The sequence below is a fragment of the Hippopotamus amphibius genome, chromosome 17 (assembly GCF_030028045.1).
Source record: "Hippopotamus amphibius kiboko isolate mHipAmp2 chromosome 17, mHipAmp2.hap2, whole genome shotgun sequence".
In the NCBI taxonomy this organism is placed as follows: Eukaryota; Metazoa; Chordata; class Mammalia; order Artiodactyla; family Hippopotamidae; genus Hippopotamus; species Hippopotamus amphibius.
The window spans coordinates 5483739-5506481 of record NC_080202.1 but is presented as its reverse complement, the minus strand read 5'-3'; the positions used below and the strand labels follow the sequence as shown (position 1 = coordinate 5506481).

The 22743-nt window shown below is 44.2% G+C and overlaps 1 protein-coding gene across 1 annotated transcript in view; it reads left to right on the top strand.

Annotated features, from left to right (window-relative positions):
• DNAH9 (dynein axonemal heavy chain 9) overlaps positions 1–22743 on the top strand; it is a 294962-nt gene that overhangs the window by 136043 nt on the left and 136176 nt on the right. The window contains exons 33-38 of the mRNA XM_057716515.1: positions 3582–3709; positions 5561–5669; positions 6409–6556; positions 10613–10787; positions 15343–15516; positions 15989–16196. Coding sequence (XP_057572498.1) covers positions 3582–3709; positions 5561–5669; positions 6409–6556; positions 10613–10787; positions 15343–15516; positions 15989–16196 — 942 coding nt within the window. The remainder of the gene's footprint in view (positions 1–3581; positions 3710–5560; positions 5670–6408; positions 6557–10612; positions 10788–15342; positions 15517–15988; positions 16197–22743) is intronic.

The following is a 22743-nucleotide window of genomic DNA, read 5'->3' as shown; positions in this document are numbered from 1 at the left end:
TTCAAAGATTTCAAAATCACTGGTAGATGTTGGAAAGGGTCTCCTGTCACTGGAGAGAGCAGAAAAGAAAATGGAGAAAACTCTTTGTGAACCGATAGGACCTCTTTCTAAAACCAGTGTGGCTTGTGGAATGAGGAAATCTCAGCTAACACCCCAGCGTTAGCAGTCATCCCAATCAGGGTTAAACTGCTTGGATTCCTCTAATTTAGGACCTTCCATCAGCAGCCTACAACAGTGGGATTTAATAAGCAGCCTCTCTAATTTTTATTTCACTATAAATGAGGCTTAGCATCCTTTCCTTCTTGTTGGTCTTAGTAATTGGCTCTTTTGTAATTTTATTCCTCCTCATTATTTTCTTATCAGTTTGTAAGAGTTTTTTTTTAATATACCAAAGACAGTAACCCTGTGTCTGTTATGTGCACCACTAATGGGTTTTCGCTGTCTGCCATTTGTCTACAGAACTTCATGGCCTGTTTACCACACACTTTTTAGAAAGGAAATATGTCTGTCTAGTCTTTTCAACATCTGGAATTCCTATTTAGTTTATAACTCTTTCTAACTTTAAGCTATATAGTATCATAAATTTGGTCTTAAAGGTTCTTTTCACATTAACATTTTTTATTCATCTGGAATTTATTTTGGGGCTTAGTATGAGGTAAGGTAGAGAATCAGCTTTATTTCCTTCCAGGTGGATAATTGATTGTTACAGCACTGTTTATTAAGAAACCGTACTTTCCCTCTGAATTTAAATTCCAGCTTGTCATCTATGCAGTTGCCCCTTGGTATCCATGGAACCTCCGTGGGTACCAACATCCGTGGATGCTCAAGACCTCACATAAAATGGCATCGTCTTTGCATCATCCTATGCACATCCTCCCGTATACTTCAGATCGTCTCTAGATTACTTAAAACCCCTAATACAATGTGAGTGTTGTGTAAATAGTTGTAACTACAACATAAATGCTGTGTAAACAGTTGCTAGTGTGTGGCCAATTCAAGTTTTATTTTTTGGAACTGTCTAGAATTTTTTTTTTTTTTCTGAATATTTTTGATCCATGGCTGGTTGAATGCACAGGTGCAAAACTCACAGATACAGAGGGCCAATTGTATTGACATCTGATTCTGGATTTTCTATTCTGTTCCACTCACCTACTTATCTAATCCTATACTAATGTCATTCTGTCTCGGTTATAATCATTTTATGTCATTTTCATATCTGATGGGCTAAATCCCCCCTCAATATTTTTCTATAATCTCTTGGCTAGTCTTAGGCACTTCTCATTCCACATTAAATTTAAGCTTACATAATATAATTCAAATTTCAAACACTGTTGGAATTTCAATTAAAGTTTTATTAAATATACACATTAAATATGGAGAAATTGACCAAGATTTATAATAATCATAAATCTGTATTTACTAAACAAGAGAACTTCCAAGTAAATGGAATATCTTTTTAAAAAATTTTAAGAGCACTTGATAAAACAGAAATATAGGGACTTCCCTGGTGATCCAGTGGATAAGACTCCGCACTCCCAATGCAGGGGGCCCAGGTCTGATCCCTGGTTGGGGAACTAGGTGCCACATGCATGCTACAACCAGGAAGTCCGCATGCTGCAACTAAGACCCAGTGCGGCCAAAATAAACAAATTAATTAATTTCTTAAATAGTTGAAATATAGTGGATTATATTAATACACCTTTTTCAAAATTAGAAATATTCAATAGACAGAAAAATAAGTACAGACATAGAAGAATTAGGAAATGCATCATCAAACTCAGTGTAACACACAGATATAGAACTTTGTGTCTTGTAAGTAGAAAATATTCCTTTCTTGGTAGGTTCATGGAACATTTCCCAAAATTTAAAGTTTAGTTGGGCACAGAAGACATTGTAAGGATTTCAAAAATATCAATTTTCAGGTCACACTGTCTGATACTAATACAACAGAATTAGAAACAAATAGCAAGAAAATGACAAAAAATAATTTTACTACTTGCAATCAAGAAACTCTAAGCCCCTGGATTAAAGGGAAAATTAAATTGCCACCCCTCTTGGAAGCAATATAAAGAAGAGTACTTCATGCAGAAACCTCTGGGACACATCTAAAGCCAGTAAGAAAAAACTCTCAACTCTCTTTATTACAGAAGGTAGGCTAGAAATAAAGGAAATCAGTATCCATCCTAGGAAATAATTCAAAGAGTAGTAAACTAGACCTGAAGAAAACTGTGAAGAAACTAATACAGATAAAAGCTGAAATTAGTGGGAAGGAACAAAAAAATATAGGAAGGATAAATACATCTAAAATATTGGTTCTTTGTAAAGATCAGTAAGTCTATGATTAATGGGGGGAAAGAGTAAAAATATATAAGATTATGAATTAGAAAGAAGATATAACAGTAGAGACAAGATTAAATAGAAGAGACACAATTAGATAATACATATTTGAAAAACTAAGAGAAATAGATGGTCCCCTAGCAAAATATAATTTTTAACAAAATTTACTTAATAAGAAATAGAAAAAGTAAACTATTGAAAAGGAAAATTTAAAAATAGTAGCTAAATAAAAAGATAATTCCAAAATCATATGAAGCCAAAATAATCTTGATATCAACCTTTGTGCAGAACCAGAAACAATGCCCAATTTCCATTAAAACTAGGAATAAGCCAAGGAGACCTATCACCAACATCATTATTCAGCTTTGCTTGGTGGGATCTGGAAAATGCAGTAAGACAAGAAAATGGAATACATGGTATAAATTGGAGGAAAGGAGAAAATTATTATTATAATTGATTATACAACTTTGTACCTAGAAAACTCAAGAGACACTATTGAAAAATCACAGGAATTAATAAGAAAATGTATTAAAGGTAACTAAGTATAAAATAAAGTACACCAAATTTGAAAGTTTGTCTCTATACCAGCAGTAGCCAACTAAAACTGAAAATACAGGGGGAAAAAATTCCATTCACAATAACAATAAAAACTGAAATGTTTAGGAATACATTTAGCCAAAGAGATACATTGAAATTGCTGTAAAAATTTATTATGGAACATAAAACAATATTTGAATAAATGAAAAGACATAGCATATTACTGATCGGGAAAGCTTAGTATTATAAAAAATCAATTCTATCCAAATTAAGATATAAATTTCATGTAACACCAACTAGAATCACATCAGGCCTTCTCTCAAAGCCTGCGTTTGGCAAGATTTTCCCGGGCTGCAGTTTCAAAGGATGAAAACCTTACCTATAAAGGTTTTATGTAGTTTCATCATGTCACAGTTGCTCGTTGAAATGATTCACTGGGTCCTTTGTCATTTAAAAAGCTAGTACCATCAAGTTTTCTTCTTGTTTTGCTGTTGTTGCTATTCTTACAAAAACTCAGGCTGGAGCACAGAGAGAGTAGAACCTTGGGCGTGGTCAGATTCTTGGTAGAGTAAGATACAAAGCCAGTTCTCACCTGCCTTTCCTATGTACACCTCCTTCTGAGTGTTGTACCTGATAGGGAAAGGCTATGTTAAGAGGAAGAAGACTGACGGTGACCTGGAAATTAAGACATCCGTGTTTCCCCTCAGGACTGTTCTCTTCCATCATGCGGGAGCTTGCCAACATCACCCATGATGGCCCCAAGTGGATTCTGCTGGATGGCGACATAGATCCCATGTGGATCGAGTCTCTGAACACTGTCATGGATGATAACAAGGTACCGAGGGGGGAGGGGGGTCCCCACGTCACCCCTAATCATCAGTGACACCCGTCCCCAGGCACCCTTGAAAACTTGATTCCACACAGCCCCGAGTAAGGAATCATTACTGGTATCTTTATTTATTTTTTTATTTTTTCCAGCTTTATTGAGATATCATTGACATATAATATTGTCAATATATAATCGATATATAACATTGTGTAAATTTGAGTACAACGTGATGATTTGAAATACTTATATATTGCAAAATGATTACCACAATAAGGTTAGTTAATACCTCCATCACCTCACATAATTACCTGTGTGTATGTGTGTGTGAGTGTGTGTGTGTGATGAAAACGTCTTAGATCTACTCTCTTAGCAACTTTCAAGTACACAATACAGTATTATTTTTTTTTTAATTTATTATTTTTTGGGGGGTACACCAAGTTCAGTCATCTGTTTTTATACACATATCCCCGTATTCCCTCCCTTCCTTTTGACTCCCCCCACCTCGAGTCCCCCCCACCCTCCTCACCCCAGTCCTCTAAGGCATCTTCCGTCCTCGAGCTGGACTCCCTTTGTTATACAACAACTTCCCACTGACTATCTATTTTACAGTTGGTAGCACAATACAGTATTATTAACAATAGTTACCATGCTGTACGTTACATTATTCATCTTATAACGGGAAGTTTGTACCCTTTGACCACCTTCACCCATTTCCTCTGCCCACCCCACACCCCCATCCCTGGCAACCAAAATATACTCTCTGTTTCTATGAGTTTGTTTTTCTAAGATTCCACATATAAGTGAGATCATATAGCATTTGTCTTTCTCTGTCTGATGTTTCACACACCGTAACACTCTCCGGGTCCATCCATGTTGTCACAAATAGCAGGATTTCCTTCTTTTTATGGCTGAATAGTATTCCATTCTGTGTGTGTGTGTGTCACATTTTCTTTACCCACTCATCCATCGACAGACACTTGGGTTGTTTCTACCTCTTGGCTGTTGTAAATAATGCTTCTATGAGCATGGAGTGCAGATAGCAGACAACTCTTCCAGATCCTGATTTCACTCACTGGTGTCTTTAGTAGACGTCTTAGGACGGATTCATCCCACAGAGAAACTTTCTTCAGTGGCACTGCCGTCGCTCACATGTTTTTAGATTGTTGTCATTTCCTTCGGAATGTTCTGCACGTAGATTAATTCAACATTTAGAGCGGAAAAGAATCTGAAATCATGTACTCAAATCTTTAAAAAAAGTTTTTCTTCTGTGTTTGTAAATGAGGAAACAGGATCAGAGTTATCCTGAGCCTGTTGTGCACCCTCAGTGGTGACCCATCTTTATCCATGGAGAGCATGTGTTATTTTTTGTAAACAGTGAAAACTGACTGAATGCCAATAAACTGGCTGTTAAGCTGGGAGCTGTTTCTAAACCTGTTCGGAAAGCATATCTAGGTTAGATGGTTTACGATGGTTTCAACATTTACAGAATCATTAGAATAAGTGTGTGCTCTTCCAGAGGGACTATTTTAAAAGAAACAGTAGTTGTATGATACCAGAGCTCTTTTCCTTTAATTATCCTATTTTTTCATTATGGTCTAGTTCATTCAAATCATTGACATCCACTTAAACTTTTTAGATAACTTTTTTCCTGATTCAGTACACACACAGGGTTGGAGGTAAAGGGGCTACAAAAGGGGAGAGAGAGGATTGTTGTAGAAAATTAAGAAAATACTTATAATGACAAAGAAGAAAATAATCATCCTAATTCCTATCAGGAATAATAGCCAGAGGTCCCCCGGCTGGCCACCACGCGACCTAACTCCTTACCACCTGCCATGTCCCTCCCCCTGTGTCCAGGTGCTGACCCTGGCGAGCAACGAGAGGATCCCCCTGAATCCCACCATGAGGCTCCTCTTTGAGATCAGCCACCTGCGCACGGCCACGCCAGCCACTGTCTCCAGAGCAGGTATGACCCCGGGAGAGCAGGAGAAAACCACACAGTTGCCCAGTTGAGAGTGGGTGCCTCTAGTGACACACATCATGTTGCCGGCTCTGAAGGCAGCTCCAAGCAGGAGCCAGACGCTGTTCCTCCCAGACCCCGGCCTGACTCAGCCCTGATCCACCCCACAAAGGTGAGCCAGTGCGCTGCAGCCAGGACCATGCGGGCGTCTCAGTTCAGAGATGCTGCAGTAACGGGAGGGGAATGGCCCCTGAGCCACATACATGTCCTCCGCACATACGTGCCTCGAATGAGGCTACTTTCAGGCCAGTTTTAGCCTCCATGAAGGCTAATGAGGATGACTGAGCTCTGCAGTTTCTCACCACATCCTGGTGGAAAATAGCAGGTTTACATCGCAGCTTTCCTGGGTGGGACATGGCTCCAGCCTTCTGGGCCACCAGGCAGCCTGCACCCTTCCTCACCTCATCAGCAAGTACTGCTAATCAGTCACCGCCTTCTTTCCTCCTGAGCCTAGACTTGGCCTCAGGGTCCTTCTCAGCACTGCTCTCCATCAGCTGTTATCATCAGCCAGTCGGAGTTGATTCCAATAGCAAACCCATTTGTCCCCTCAGACCTTGGCCAGATCTCTGTTCTTTTCAAGCCTGGCCTTCTGTACATTTTCTAAACAGAGGGAATAACTCTGTGGTGTGAAGAATATCCTGAGATGAACGGAAGTGCCGCTAAGCTGTATTCTCTATGCTCCCAGGGATCCTGTACATCAACCCGGCAGACCTGGGGTGGAGCCCTCCTGTGAGCAGCTGGATCGACAGGAGGGAGATCCAGGCCGAGAGGGCCAACCTCACCGTCCTGTTTGACAAGTATCTTCCATCCTGCTTAGACACACTCAGAACCAGGTGGGCCAAACAGCGGGGAGGGTGACAAGTCAGAGCAGCAGTAAAGAGCCTGTTGGCCCATACCTGCCGTCCCGCTGATGTTCTGTCCTGTCCGCAGTCAGCTGCCCCGAGGCACTCCCCCCAGGTGTGGCAGGTGCAGAGGGGGCCACGTTAGGGTGGCCTGGGATGCCTGTTGTCAGCTCAGGCGGGAAGTGAGGTGGTGAAGAGGAGGGAGGTTTAAGGGCCGTCTGTGAGTGCTGCACGGGGGTATCTGGAGGAGGCTGCAGGTGCAATAGCAAACAGCAATCCTGAACTCCTCCACTTTGCAGGGCACACAGCTGGCCCTCCTCCACGTGATACACAGGCCAGATTGACAGACCCAGAGGTGACGGTGATGCCTGTCGGTGACACGTGGGGCCCACCTCCTACTCCTGGCTGTGTGCATTTGTGGCCTAGATGATGGGAGATCGGGTATAGTGCATCATTTGAACAGTCCTGCCCCTCTGGACACTAAGATTTCACTTTTTCTCCAATGGGTTTGTAAAAGTAAAAGCAAGAAGCCCTGACCACTTACCACATACACAAAATATTAATTGCTCTTAACCAAAAGGATACTTATTATAGCAAGAATGTTGTATGTGTCTGCAGAGAAGGGGTCTGGCGTTTGGAATCTGCTTTTGTGTTACATTCTCTTTTTTTGCCATTCAATGCATCATTCAATGAATCAGGTCCCCAGCCCTGTTGTTCATCCCAGTTGCACCATCAGAAGCTGGTGCTATGAAGGCGTGTGACTCAGACATCCACAGTTCCTGAATGTGCAACACACAGGGTCAGGATAACGTTTCCCAGAAATTAAGTCCATCACTCAAAGTGATCCCCGACTCCTTATTCCTTGGCCTGTGAAGCACAGGATGGAGACTTGCCCTTAAGTGTGGAGCAGAGATGACCTGAGGCACTCTTACTTCATGTGCCCCACCACCCCCCTATCAAAATTCACCATGTTAAGAATGAATTTTATATAACTGAAAACTGAGCTGCAGGGAATCCCCTGGCTGTCCAGTGGTTAGGACTCTGCGCTCTCACTGCCAAGGGCCCGGATTCCATCCCTGGTCAGGGAACTAAGATCCCGCAAGCCGAGTGGCACAGCCAAAAAAAAAAAAAAAACCAACTGAGTTTCAGTTGAAGAGTTGACGCAGTTTGTTTTCAGATATTTAATTAAACCTTTATTAGTTTTGATTTTGTGATTTTTATACTTCGAAGTTAATGATTATTTTTCCAAACTTCAGCATTTTCATAAGCCTCTAAAAAGCCTTTAGCCCCTTGTGCCTTGGGATCTAAGGAGATAAAGCAGCCATGGCAGCAGGCAGAGTATGGAAGTGGGCAATTGTGGCTAGTATCTCAGATGGACAAGGGCTGCCAAGAGTTAAAACACCAGTGAGGGGAGAGGTTTTAGGAAAAAATGGTATCCCCTCTTCTTTAAGGTTTGCTGAGACACTCGTCCAGTTTATCTTTTGACTACAGATTAGGCCATTTCCCACTTTGGGCATTTAGAACAAGAGATGCCAAACTCCTGTGTGCGCGCTTGCACAGCCTCTGAAACAAGCTTTGAAGACCCTGACTGTATTGAGTTCATCCAGAGACAAATCCCCCCCTCAGTCTCCGAGCCCCATGGTTATCAAGGAAAAACCCATAGCTGTGGTTAAGAGGGCCCGCTCTGCGTTTCCTTCATGCAGTTCTCACGAGATCCCTACCAGGGCCGACGTCCTGCAGATGCGGAGCCGAGGTCCCATGGACCTCCCTCAGCACCTCGGCTGGTTAGTGACAAGGCACTCACGGCCAAGTCCTGCTTGTATTTTATTTGTCACCGTATTGTAACGCAGCTTTATGTGGTCCGTTACAACAAAGCGATGCCAACGCACAGTCATTTTTATATTGAACAAGCAGGCCTCCTAAAGGGTGATTATAAACAACTTTATTTTGTTCCCCTCTGTTCCTTCAGAATCATTGTATGTGTCTGGTTCTCCTTCTGCCCCTGGATGAAATCTAGGTCAACATCAATGATTTTTCTTGTCCTTCTTCAGTAATAAAAAGGCATTTCATCACTTCTAGTCACACAATCTCACATACACACACACGCACACACGTGTGCGTGCACATGTGAAAAATTTTGTTAAATGCAGTGAAAATTTTAAAAACATACAGACTCTCCCACTGCCCACATAGTCCTCCACCTGCGGTGGGAAAGGACAGTGTTCTTGACTTCTGTCCTTACTCTACTGGTCACCCCGCCACCAGCTGTAGCTTCTGACCTCTCAGGGCTGAAGGGGAAGACAGGGAAGAGAGTGAGGGGCAGGAAAGTCCTTAATGATGGATGGACCCAGCATGGCCTCAGTTATCCCAACTGTGGCGGGTTTGGAAATGACTCTCTTTGGAAGCTTTTGTGGGTTGCTTGGACCCCTCCCATCACTGGAGGCCCCCCATATGCCTTTCCTTGAAGCAAGTAAATGCCTCTCCACCAGCCAGTCGTGTACAGCTCCACACACAAAGCCCTCCAGGTGGACCCCTTCACCAGCATTTAAACAACCCCACACACTCCTGGCCCACACCTGGACTCCAGGGCTTAGTGCCCCAGCAAGCACCCTCCGACCCTGCACTGTGAGGTTAGCAGGTCTCCTCAGGGATTTCCTGGTACAGGTCCTAGGGGAGCCCCCTTCTGAGGGTCTCTGTTCAGGAAGAGCACCTGCCTTCCCTGTGGGAGGGGCACTTGTTGCACCCCCAGAACCCTCCCCAAAGTCTTGTGTGCTCATTTCTAGCCCTTTCAGCATCTATCACTTTGATCCTATAAACCCTTGAGAGGACCAGAGGCCAGGTGGTCTGGAATCTCAGTTTGGAGTTGGAGGAGTAGTTGGCCTGTATTGTGTTGGTGCGTCATCCAAAACGGAGCCTGAGGCAGTTCCATCGTGACATTCTGTTACAAATACACATGGAAGAAATGAAGGAAAGGCCTGCCAGGCACTCAGTTTCCTCATTACTTGTGGACATAATGCCTAGACTCTTAGGCCACTTCACAGCATTGTTGTAAGGATGGCAACCAGACTCAAAACCAACACAACACAAAACACTGAAGAGGATGGAACGTCATGAAACTCCGAGGCCCAGTGCCGGCAAATGACTTTTAAGATGCCCGTTGATGGCTTTCTTCATCGTGTAACAGTGTACCCTGCCTTGGTGCGGCTGTGAGCTCGTCCTCCCTGGGAGGTGGCGACGTGGGCATGAGGGGTTGCGCTCTGCATGTGCGTGTGGTGGGTTGAGAGTGCCCGTGTGTGTCTGTGTGTGTGTGTGCTCGCGTGTGTGTGCTCGCACGTGTGCACGTGCTCCTGCTCCCTCGGGTGTAGGTGCACCTTTGTGTATCTCGTGATATCTGCCTTTTAGCCAAGACCTCTAAACCAAGATTAAAAATACAAATTCAGGTCAAGACATAGTCACAAGCTTTATTTTTGAAAAAGAGAACTTCATCATGTAAATCATGATTGTATAAAATGACCTTCTGTCCTGGCCCACTCTGCCCCCCAGAAAAGACTCTGGCCCCAGAGAAGACATTTTCAATGTGTTTGCATTGAGGGCACTCCGCTGAGCACAAGGAGTGGAGGAACAGCCTCAGAATTGCACCCCATTGGCTCTTCAGGTGATTTTTGACAATTGAAAGAGTGACACTGAGATATTTACTCACTTTGTTGCAGCTGCCTACGTTCCCCAAGTACAGAGGGTCCTCAGTGTTCAGAGAAGGGAAGGGGGGAGGGCATCAAAGAAAAGGAAGATGAGAAAAGGAACCATCTCAGGAGGGCTCCGGGCCCTTCCTTCTTCGCAAAGGGAGCTGACCCCAAAACAGCTGATGAAAACAAAGTCTTAAGTAGCACCATGAGCCTCTATAATACCAAAGTTTTTGCTGCTGCAAAACAGCATGAACTTGACAAATCGTGAGTTCACAGAGACCAACAGGGTTCCATAGCTGTCCAACAACACCTCTAGGATGGAAAAATCCAGTGTTTTAGAGCATATCTGGGTCTCTCTTTGCAGATTTAAGAAGATAATTCCAATCCCAGAGCAGAGCATGGTTCAGATGCTGTGCCACCTTCTTGAGTGTCTGCTGACCGAGGAGGACATCCCTGCAGACTGCCCCAAGGAAACCTACGAGCTTTATTTTGTGTTTGCTGCCATTTGGGCTTTTGGCGGAGCAATGGTCCAAGATCAGGTAAGAGGGTGTGCTGAGGCTAACACCCCACTAACCAGCAAAGATTTGGAAGATGGAACAGCTAAATGTCAGAATTAACACAGAAGCGCCGAACTAGTTAGTGATCTCTCCCTCGCTCTGCTGGAGACGCCAGTCTCCTTAGGAGGGCTTCATGTAGTGAGACAGATGAGATTGGGCTATGTTTTGAAATGTTGCTTTTTGAGTTAGTGAACGTATCCCTAACTTTCTTGGATAGCTGCTGACTGAGTTTGAAAAACTGGAGGTATAAGTACCTTATTGTGCAAGGTGATGTGTGTTTTATAGGTGGGGTAGTGCTGTGCTGTAGAAGCTTGAGTGGGAGGAATCCCTTTAGCCTTCTTAAAAACCTTCCAGAACAAGCACTTACCACTCTGTACCAACCATCACATCTTCATACCCCTGAAATGCAGAGCTATCCATAGAAGGTTAGACCAAAAGTTAACTGACATGTAGGGGTAGGAAACTGGAGTTGTATTTATCTCATGGTGTTGGCTGCTGTTCATGCTGTTTGGAGGTATCTTGGCATCCTATTTTCTAAGTCTTGTGTATTCCCAACCTTTTTCTTTACTTAGTTTCCTCCAAGTAAAAGGAACTTTACCTAGAAACAACATATTCGAGGTGAGGCAGACCAGTCTTTTGCAACTGACTGTAGCTATCAGGCAAAATCATATAAAGGCTGAGAACATGGACTCTGGATTTGAGTTGTAACTCTGCTGCTTATTATGTGGGGACCCTGGACAAGTAATTTAACCTCTCTCTACCTTACTCTCCCCATGTGTGCAAAGGAGGTGAGAGTGATAACCGTGGTACCCAGTTCCTAGGATGGCTGTAAGGATTAAATGAAGGGGAGCTATTTTAATTGCCCACGTGTGAAGCTCTTAGAATAGTGTTTATTATTAATGTTCTCCTACCATAAATATTCAGTTTCACAGCAAATACGTGGTGCCTTTCTCACAACAGGGGATTAAACCAAGCTGCAAGTGTTAGAGAGTTATGATTTACTTTTCCTGGTCTGGGTTGATTATGGGCTCTTCCAAAGGAAAAGGTAAAAAGTTTCAGCTTCTCAGGGCAAACCATGTTCTAAGAATCCAAAAAGGAGGTGAGCTGGTAAAATTAACAATTAATTTAGAATTAACAGTGTATTCTTTAATGGGCTCTGATTGGAACATTTATCCTACCTCCCATCACCCCCTCCATGTTCTTGGTGCTCACAATTCAGAAAGCAGCTCTCAGAAGCGCCTGGAAGTCTGCAGGCTTTCCCCACCTCCCTCTGCAGGGCTAGATGCTGGTGGGGAAGGGGGATGCTTCGAGGGCAGGAGGATGCCTGGACTGGGAGTTTGGCGTCTGAGAATTTCATGCAGCCCATTCTGTGGCCCTTGGAGCTTCTCCAGGGGCTGCTTCTTTCCCAGCTTCACATTTCCTCTTTGAGGCAAGGAGCCAGCGTGTCCAGCAGGATGGATGAGAGCCTCGCTGAGTGTGCAGAGATCCAGAATGCAGAGGTTGTGGCTTTCCCTCAGTTGCAGTCCCTGGCCTTTCGGCTGCTGAAATGTCAGCCAGCAACCACCGCTGGGTTTCCCTCTCACGCTGGTGCGAGCAGGCAGTGGGGTATCAGGGTAAAGACACTTGGTCAATTTTTCTGTCTCCGTGTATAAAAATTTAAATCCGCTCAATTCTTTTTAAAAGCCCGGGAGAAAGCATCCCTCCAGGCTTCCCAGGCTCTGGAGCACTTGGAGCTGTCAGCAGCTGTGCTGGCATGTGGGGAGAGAACACAGGAGAAAGCTTTTAGCAGCAGGGACTCTGCAAGACTCCCACATAGCCTTCATTCAAGCCAAACACAAAATAATGCTGTAAATCAAAAAGTACTAAGTTGACCAAAATATTCACATCAGGAACACCAATGGTTTAAAAAGCTGTTATTAAAGCAAAGTAGAATATAATACAAAATACAGCCCATACCTGGGAAGAAGTTCCAGTAAAAAAGGGAGGGGCGGATCCTGGCTAAAACTTTGCAGCAATCACAGGAAATTATTCTCAGAAGCAAATGATCTCTCAGCACCGGATGGGCAACTGAGAACCTGGGTTCAACTCCCAGTTCTGCCATATGCTGCTAGAGGAGTAACCTTTGAGGTTTTGCGTTTTCATACATAAAATAGGAGTAATTTTCAGTAGTCAGGATGACTTAGAGCATTGTGAAGATCAAATGAGGTGATACTGTGTTCCAAACTCTGCTACATTGTACCACACTGTATGCCTCTACAGCCTTAGTGTTGTCATGTTCAAAGGGCAGGAGGGGGACCAGAGAATTGTCAGAATCTAAAGGAGATGAGGTTCAGAAGGGGCCTCTTCACTGAGGTCTTTGCTGAAGAGATGCTCAAAAAGAGTCAAAGTGAGAAAAGGCTGTTGGATGACTTAGCAGACAGAGGTGACCTTGTCTTTCTAGAGTCCAATTACAGTAGAAGGTGAGGTCAGACACCAGATTACAGGAAACCAGACAGTGTTGGTGTAGCCCAGCTAACACGTTGGCTGAGAAACTGACTGGGTAGCTCAAGGTGGAATTAGGAGTGAGAAAAGTGCTTAGGTGTTTTGTGGGGGAGCCCTGTTTTCCATAGTGTAATTCCATTTAAGAAGTTGTCTAAAAGTCAGTCTTTTTAATTTATAGGAAGATTTTAATCTCTGAGAGTACTCAAAGTTAAGGATATAAAGTTCCCACAACACCTTGCTGTTATGACAGATAAAAACACAGAAAGGATAACCCTTGAAATCATGTAACGTTGGTCATTTTAATTTTTTGTACCTCTTTTAAATTCTGTTAGTGTATTTACCTCATTGTAAATATTTCTGAGGGTACATTTGTATTTTGCTTTTGACCTTGATTCTGTGATTTGGATGTCAGCACCTTCCCTAAAAAGCACCAGTATGTTAATGGTATGTTTAATGTCATGATCCCAATTGGGTTATTCATTGTTAACCATGTTTTCAGTCTATATGTGTATCAGCAGTATTTTTAATGAAGAATTACAGAGAGAAAAAAAAAAAGAATTTTATCCATGAGTCAAAAATCAGGAGTTTTTCCTAAGGCTTCTGATTGCAGAGAACAAATATTGGGAAGACAGTGTCCCCTTAATATGAATTCAGATCAGAATAAGAACAGCAAACAAATCTGTCCATAAGGCCTGTTTCCATTCTCTTTTTAAGATGAAAAAATTCAATCCTACTTACCTAAGAGACAGCAAAGTAAGTTCCATTTCTTCTAAGTCCAGATGTGTTGCCATGCGCCCAGCTCCCTGGTCTGTCCTGCTCCCCAGGAACATTTCCTCAAATGCCCAGTCTGGATCTCTTCCCTTCTTAGGGTTTTTCCGAGGTCACTGTGCTCACAGAGTCGGTTTGCTCCCCCAGAGGGTTGCCAGTAGCAACGGGTGTGTTTGGGGGCGCGTGTGTGTGTGTTTCGGTTTGGACACAATAGCTTGAGTGCATGGGTGCATCACCCTGTCCTTAGGTCTCATGATGTAATATGTACACATGTAAATTATACATCTCTCCCTTTCCTTCTGTCAGAAGGACCTGCATAGCTTTGTCTCTACTGCTCCTAGATTTCAGAATTTTAGCTCTTGAAGGAAATTTAGCAATACCCTTTCCTAGAATCAGATGAGGAAACTGGGACATGGAAAGACTGATTTGTCAGTGATTATGTACTCAACTCCCCTGCTGAGGCTCTTCTCACCGCACCATCCTGTGCCCCCAGGTGTCACCATTTTATCCCTTCCATTGTTGCAGAAATCAGTCCATCGAGAAACCAAGCACCATGCTCGGAGGATTGGAGAACTCAGGTTTATTAAGCTGGCGGCCCCAGACGAGCGAGCTAACTAACGCTCTAAAGTTCTGGGCCCCAAGTTCAGGGTGAGCTTTACTTTTATAGGGGTCAGTGCACATGGTTACAGTTAGCATTGGTAGATTGGTTACTTGGTTTAAGGAGCGCGGAAGTTTCCAAACAGAAACTTAAAAGAGCAGGTGCAGAACAGTCCATATTTAGCAAAACATCCTATGGTTACATTTGATTGCTAGGCCATCCTGTTTTTGTTTTTCCTTTTCATTGCAGCAAGCATATTTTACAAAAGCAGAATGAGCATGGAGTTATTTTTAGCTGAGTGCAAGTTTCTAATTTTCCTCCTCACCATCCCTGACTGCCGTCCTGGAGGTTGCTCAGAGCCTTGGGAGTCTAGAGGGATAGGGGTGGATCTGTCTTGGTGCCATAGGCTCCTACTCTCCTCTGTGTTCTTACACCTCCCTCGCTCACCCTCCACCTGCCAGGGCTCTGAGATGCACGATGCCAAGGCAGCGCAGCCACCTGGACAAGCAGGGGCGCACGTACATGCTCAGGGGAAGCCCCTGCTTAGCTGGGCCTTGTTGGGGCTGATCCTCGGGGACCAGCAGGAGCCCTCTTTGCTCCCAGCTCTGGCCTTCTGCCCAATGAGGGCAGCCTGTCCAGGCTTCTTGTGCTCTGCAGAGCCTTGACTCCTGACCTGCTCTGTTTTGGCAGCTAGTGGACCACCGGGCGGAGTTCAGCAAATGGTGGCTGACCGAGTTCAAAACAGTCAAGTTTCCCTCCCAAGGAACCATCTTTGACTATTACATAGACCCAGAGACCAAGAAATTCGAGCCTTGGTCCAATCTCATCCCTCAGTTTGAATTTGACCCCGAGATGCCTTTGCAGGTGAGTGTGGCTGAGCGACCAAGGACGTGCAGTGTCCCCAGGATCTGCAGTGGCTCTAGTGGCAGCCCCTTATGGATATCTAAAGGGTTTAACCTCACTAGGAATTAGTCGTCCCCAGCTGCTTGTCTTCTCAGAGGAAATTAAAGGTGCAGTGAAGTCACGAGATCTCCTAAAGCCTAGATAACTTAATCACTAGACCCCCACAGGCATCCTCGCAAGAGAGGGAGGATCAGGCAGAAGGTTCTAACAGAGAGGCCACAGGGAGGTGGACAGCTGGCAGAGGGGAAGGGCCTGCTCTCTACACAGCGCATGCATTAGTAGGAGGGTCTCACTGGGTATTAGAGGGCCCTCCTGCCCAGGGTAGTGAGCTCACCGACCCCAGCGGAATTCCCTCTCCCGAAGTCTCTGGAACACTTTGCCAGCATCTGTTTCTCCCCCGAGCCCCTGCACCCTCGTCCTGTTCCCGCTCCAGGCCTGCCTGGTGCACACGAGCGAGACCATCCGGGTGTGCTACTTCCTGGAGCGGCTCCTGGCGCAGCAGCGGCCGGTCATGCTGGTGGGGACCGCGGGCACCGGCAAGTCGGTGCTGGTGGGGGCGACGCTGGCCAGCCTGGACACGGAGGAATACCTGGTGAAAAGCGTGCCCTTCAACTACTACACCACGGCAGCGATGCTGCAGGGTGAGTGTTACCGAACACATCAGAACATGGGGCGAATCCGGCCCGCTGCTCGCCGCTTACAAAGTCAGTTACGTCCTCACCAGTGGTAGAAGGAAAAGGTGCCTTTAATCAGAATGCCGGCAGTCTGGGGAGATGGTGGACACCTTGTGCCCGAAAGACCATCTCCTAAGATTCTCGTTGGCGATGAAACTTTTAAAGAGAATCAGAGAAGGGATCTCAGTTCATCGCTGAGATGGAGGGGTCAGAATCACCGTCATCCCCCACTGTGTGCAGGCTTGTCGACTCCTGGTGATCTTCCTCTAGACGTTATCTTGTTCATACAGTTTGGTCACACAGTGTTTTGCAAGATGACTGAAGGGGAAGTTAGGGAAGAGATCTGGTCATCTGTTAATTATTCTCCATTTCTACTTCTTTGATCTAAGGGAAGAACTGACAAGTTAGGCAAGGCATTCTGTGATTAAAAGATTTGAAAGGTGTGCTTGGGCCAGAGATGAGTAGTAGAGCATGGGGTGCCTGGTTTAAGAGTTAGTTACAATATCACTTTGCTAAAGTGACAGGAAAAGGGGTTTCCTGCTGAGGGCAGTTTCCTACAAGGAGCTGCTTACATAAGGGGCCCAGGGGATGTGGAGGAGGGGGTCAGGGTATCTGAGTGTCCACGTCCTGACGTCCCCTACTGGAGCTGGAGCTGGAACAGAGGTCAGGCACCTCCTGGGCTTGACGCCCAGGGGCAGCACTATGCATTCCCCTCCCACTCCCTTCTCGCCTCTCTCCTCCCTTCTCTGTCCCACTTTCCGGCACCCTTAACAAGGTCCCCTTTCCCGTCCTTTCTCCTTAAGTGCCTCCCTGGCCTGCTGAAGTCCTCCAGAGCAGGAGTTCAACACAGAATAGGTCAGCACCTTGATGACAATGAAAACAGAAAACCATTGGGAGATTTCCATGGGCTTGTAGACTCCCGGCACCAGGTGTACCTCTAGAGATCGTTTCATTCACCCCTCATACCTTATAGGTGGGGAAACTGAGGCTCTGGTAAAAATACACAGTTGCCCAAGGTCACCATCAAACGGCAAGGCTGGTGTGGCACGTCTAGTCTGCTGACCACATGGAGCCTGCATTTCACTGGGAGTTTACATGTTGGGCTTCCAGGGGTCTCCCCCTTGCCAGCCACTTTCTCCTTGACCTTCACTTACTGTTGGGTCTCCTTTTATATAGAAACACTCATCACATTTACCCTAGAAACAGCCTCCTTTTGAAGAAGTGCCCAAGCCAACCTCCCATGAAGATGAGGGGAGTGGCAGGGCTGGGGAGGAGCCCTGCTCTCACTCCTCACAGGGTAACAGCCTTGTCCCACTCTCTGTCCCTCGGCCTGGGCTTTTCCACGTGAGACCAGGCACATCCCCACCCCTAGAATGCACAGTCCACTAACAGTGAGGCTGTTTGCAGATTGGAAAGTTACAAGCCAGGCTTATACGTGGAAGTGAATCTGGTCTGGTCCTTCTGTGGCCCCTGCCCAGTGTGAACCCGAGAGTCAACCAGCATGGTGCTGCCAGTGCTGTGCTTTCCCCAATTCCCATGTGAGGGAACAGCTCACTTCCCACCTTCTTTCTGCACCATGTTGCCAGCTCTTCCAGGGTTGGAGTCCAGCCAGCAACTCATGCTAGTGGGGGCTGCAACTGTCTCTACCTTTCACAGCAGGTACGCACCTGAAGCTTGTGGATGGAAGTTAAGGTCCTCCACCATCCCCCACTCAACGACAGGGAGACTTCACCTCTTTGTCAAATCAGGCTTCATCCCATGCTGGGCTGGTAAAAGTTTCACACCTTCGGCCCCAATTTAACAATTGACTGTCATTCCCACCTGGATAACAAGTAAGACAAGCTGAAGTGATGGAGACTGTAGCAGTGTTACCAAGTCCAAGCTTGCTCTGCTCACCACAAAACAGGCCAGTGAATTGGAGACGAGGTGTTGAGGCAAGGAAAGTGACCTTACTTGGAAAGCTGGCAGACTGAGAACGTGGCAGACTAAAGTCTCAAAACTAACCATCTTATCTGGGTTTGGTTGCAGTTTCTTTTATAGAACAGAGGTGGAGAGGAGATGAGGAAGTAAAGTAAAAAGACCATAAGATTTGCAAATGTCCCCTGGAATGGCCAGCCTGAGGGAGGGGATGTGTGGTTTCTTCTTTCTTGCAGCCATCCACAGGTGCACAGGGTCAGGATGTTTCCCTGAACAAAGGCACTTTGGTTTAACATTCGGCAGAGGGGCAGGATTCCCCCAGGCAGGCCATTGTGTACAGACGGTATCCTTTTCGTGAACCAAAGTGACGGGAAGCAAAGGTTAAAGTAAAAGAAACAGATCCAACATGTAGTCAGATTTGGCTCTTCCCTGTTACATCAGAACTTCACTAGTCTGTCAATGATGTGAGCATCTTCTATTTGAGTACTGAAAGAACACTCCGATTTTTTTCTGCTCTTCACAATGTGAACAGTTATAGACATGATACACTTGTGAGTTTGTTTTCTTAACTCTGCACAATCAGTGAAACAAATCAAGCCCTGGTCTGTGTGTTTACCAGTTCCTGGAGTGTAAATACTCCCACCGTGACCAGTTTCAGGCCGCCCTCACCGTGTCCGTGAGCATGGAGTCAGGAAGAGAAGCACAGCAGAGCACTGTTCATCCTTCTGCTCTGCAGATTCAGTAGATGAACACAATCTCAAGAGCACAGATAATGGCAAAATGCAGTCAAATAATTTGCATGTGATGAGTTTTGAATATTCATTACCTTTGTTTTTAATATAATTTACTTAATTTTAAGTTTATCTAATTTATGTTTTTAAATAATGGCTGTGTTGAACCACCAGCTTACAAAGTTCCCCGTTTTGCAGTCAGCTCTCAAGAGGCAGCTCCAGTAAACCACTAGCTTCATCTTGACTCCGTGAGACCTCAGCCATCATCAAGCCACACAATGTCATAACCTTCCATCGTGGCCTGGCATTGTCACATCCAAACCTGGCAGTGGTCACGAGCAGACTTCACATGCCTGGCTGGTTTACATCCTAACGCTGTTTTGCTACTGAACATATATACCTCTACACTTACCTGCAAGCCTTGAGTCCAATGACTGATCGGATTATCAGCTCTGTCCATTCTTACTGCTACTATAACTACACTGATAATGGTAATAATAATAATAATAATGATATTATCAAACACTCACCAGGTATATGTTAGGAACTAACCTGAGATGAGACCTTTACACATTTTTAAATCATATAATCTTGTACAACCATGTAAAGTAAGTATTTGTATAATCCCCACATTACAGATGAGAAAACCAAGGCATGGAGAAGTTAAGCTACTTGAGGCTTAACTTAGTACACAGTAAGTGGTGGAGCCAGGATTTGAACCCAGACAGTCCAACTTCAGAGCCTGTGCTCTTAAGCATTAGGCTGTACTATCTCCCTGATAAGAAAATACTTTGGAAACTGAAATAAATATTTGATAGTATTACTCTTATCATTAGTGGTACTACTTGAGTAGTCTAGAGAAATTGTTGTCTAGAATCCTATTATAATGATTTTATAATGCAAAAAATACTTTAACTAGAGAGTGAAAATTCATAGCCAAGGAAAAGGAGGTGAGTTTCATACCCTTGACTCTGAAAAATGCTGGATTCCCTTACTTGGAACCTCCCACCCATTACTTTAGTCACAGTCCAAACAAGTTTTCTTAATAGGCTCCTTAGCTGAAAACATTTTAGAAGCAAGAAAACAGCAGGTAAAAAGGGTGCTACCAACGATTAGAAAAGTGGGAGCAAGGAACCTGGTATCCAACAAGAAATAGAAAACATAAGGAGATGGAGGAACCCACAGGGTAGCTGCTCTGGCATCAGAAAAGCGGCAAACTGTCCCACCCACATCAGAAGCCCATCACTCTTTTTGAAGCCCAACATTTTCATTGCTGTTTGTACTTAAGACCCTTGGAATTAAAAGAAGATTGAATGTGATGTGGTACAGTCTGCTTTAAAGGCCAGATAGTACACCCAGACAGATGTGCAAAATGTGTGTTTATAATGTGTCTGTCTGCACATTAAAAGATAGTACATAGCCTAATTATCCTATGATGGAATGCTAAGCATTATTACAGAGACTGAGGAAAGTCTGTATGAATTGAGCTGGAACCGTTTCCAAAATCTTTGTGGAGTGAGAAAAGCAAGACACAGAACAGAGTATAGTATGCTCCAAATCGTATCCTGTTTAAAAAGAAATACATAAAAATTTGCATATATATATATACATACACACACACACATATATATATATATACTCGTACATCTATGCTTACACATACTAAGAATATCTCCAGGAGGACACACAAGAAACAGCAGTTGCCCCTGGCAAGGGGAACTGGATGCTAAGAGTAGGATGGAGAATGACTTAAACTTTTTAAAAATTATGAAATACTTCAAGCATGCAGACAAGCACAGAAAATAGTATAACAGATGCCCATGTACCCACCACCCAGACTTCACAGATGTTAGCATTTTGTCATTCTGCTGTGGAGCTTAGCATTTTAAGTACAGCCAACACACCACCCCCCATCCCTTCCTCCGTCTTACCCCTCGTTAACCAGACTAGGACCACTAAAGTTGATGTGCATCGTTCCAAATTTACGCTCTTGATACATATATGTACCCACAGAATACACAGTGTTGTTGTGTGTGTTTAAACTTTGAATATACATCATACTGTAACTTCCTTTGGTAACTTGCTTTTTTCACCATCTTCTGCTTTAATGCATGCTAAGGGTTTCCATCGGTTTTCACTGCTGCATAGAATTCCCTTGGGTGAATGACTCACAGCTCATTTATCCATCTTCCTACTAAAAGGCAGCTCATTTTTTTTTAACATCTTCCCTTTTAAAAGAGCATTTTTGAGTTATAATTGACATACAATACATGGCACACATTAAAGTATACAACCTGATAAGTTTTGAAATATTTACCCACCATGAAACCATCACTACAATCGAAATAATGAACACATCCACCACCTCCAAGAGCCCCTCATCTCCCTTGATAATCCTTCCCTCCCCCCCAGTCCCCCCACCCTGGCCCATGCCTACAGCAACCACTGATCTGTTTCTGTCACAAAAGGTTAATTTGCATTTTCTAGAATTTTATATAATGGAATCATCATACAATAGGCCTCTTTTTTGTCCGTCTCCTTTCACTCAGCATGATTTTGAGATTTATCCATGTTGTTGAGGGCACAATAGTTCATTCTTTTCACTCCTGAATAGCAAGATAAAATGTGTAAAACACTCAGAATGATTCCTAGCATACAATAAGTGTTCAGTAAGTGGAAGCTGTTGTTCTAACAATATTAAAATCCTTCTCAAACTTAAGAATCTATAAATATTATACAATAATCTCTAAGTCCCAACTGCCAAAACAAAGGGAACACAAGCAAACCCATTTGCTTGAAAAAGGCATTTAACATAAACTATGCTAAAACAAAAATAATGTTTTTTGGAAAAAATGTTCCAGCTTTCAAATGGGCAATGACTTCACCCCCGCAGGTCAATTCACTGAGGTCTCCAGGGGGATATTTTGCAGCTCACTCATCCTGCTAGTCCATCGAATGCCATTTTCTCAAAAATCAGATGTTCTTTTATAGAGGAGGCAGCTGCTTCATCTTCCCTGCCTCTTTCCTCTCTTACTGCATCCAGCTCTGGGGGCTCCATTGAGCACTTTTGTAAACTCAGATTCAAAGCTCCTTTAAATGCAAGTGGGGGTTGTGTTTCAAGGCATTCACATTGCTAACCAGTGTGGATAGCACATGCTTTATTTGAAGTTTATACTATGCCAAACCACTGCATTATCAGTAATGCTTTTGACTACAAACAGCAGCAAATCCGATGATAGTGACATAAACAGAGTTTTTTTTTTCACACAACAAGAAGTCTTGAGGTAGGCAGTTGCTAATGCTGAATCAATGGTTCAATGATATTGAGGCTGTAATATCTATTATTCTCTTAGGTGCTCCCTCAGTGTAGCAGAGTGGCTGCTGCTCCAGCCATCACATGTGCATTCCAAATGGGAAAAAAAAGATACAGGGAAGAGTTAGTGCCCATGTCAGGAAATGATAGCTCTCCAGGAACCCCACTGACTTATGTGTGTGTCTTACTGTTCAGAACTGTGTCACATGGCCGCCCCAGCTGGAAAGTGACTAAGGAGATGGAAGTTGGAAATGGTGTCCATCACAGATCTGATGATGGTCTCTGTTTTCACAGGATGAGAAAATGAGGCTTAGAGGTGTTAAGTGACTTCCCTCAAAGTCACAGTGAGCTAATAGCCAAGCTGTCTTATTTCATTGAGCTACAGTGTCCATCCAGTTTGATAAGACAGTAAGTCATGCATCTAAATTTCCATAATAAAATGCCAACTTTGCTTCTGTTCATCTGATATCTGGAGCACATGGATGTCTCTGCCTTTGACAGTAAATAAAATAGGCCCTTCACTTGGTCTTTGAAACTCTCAGACTTCACTTGA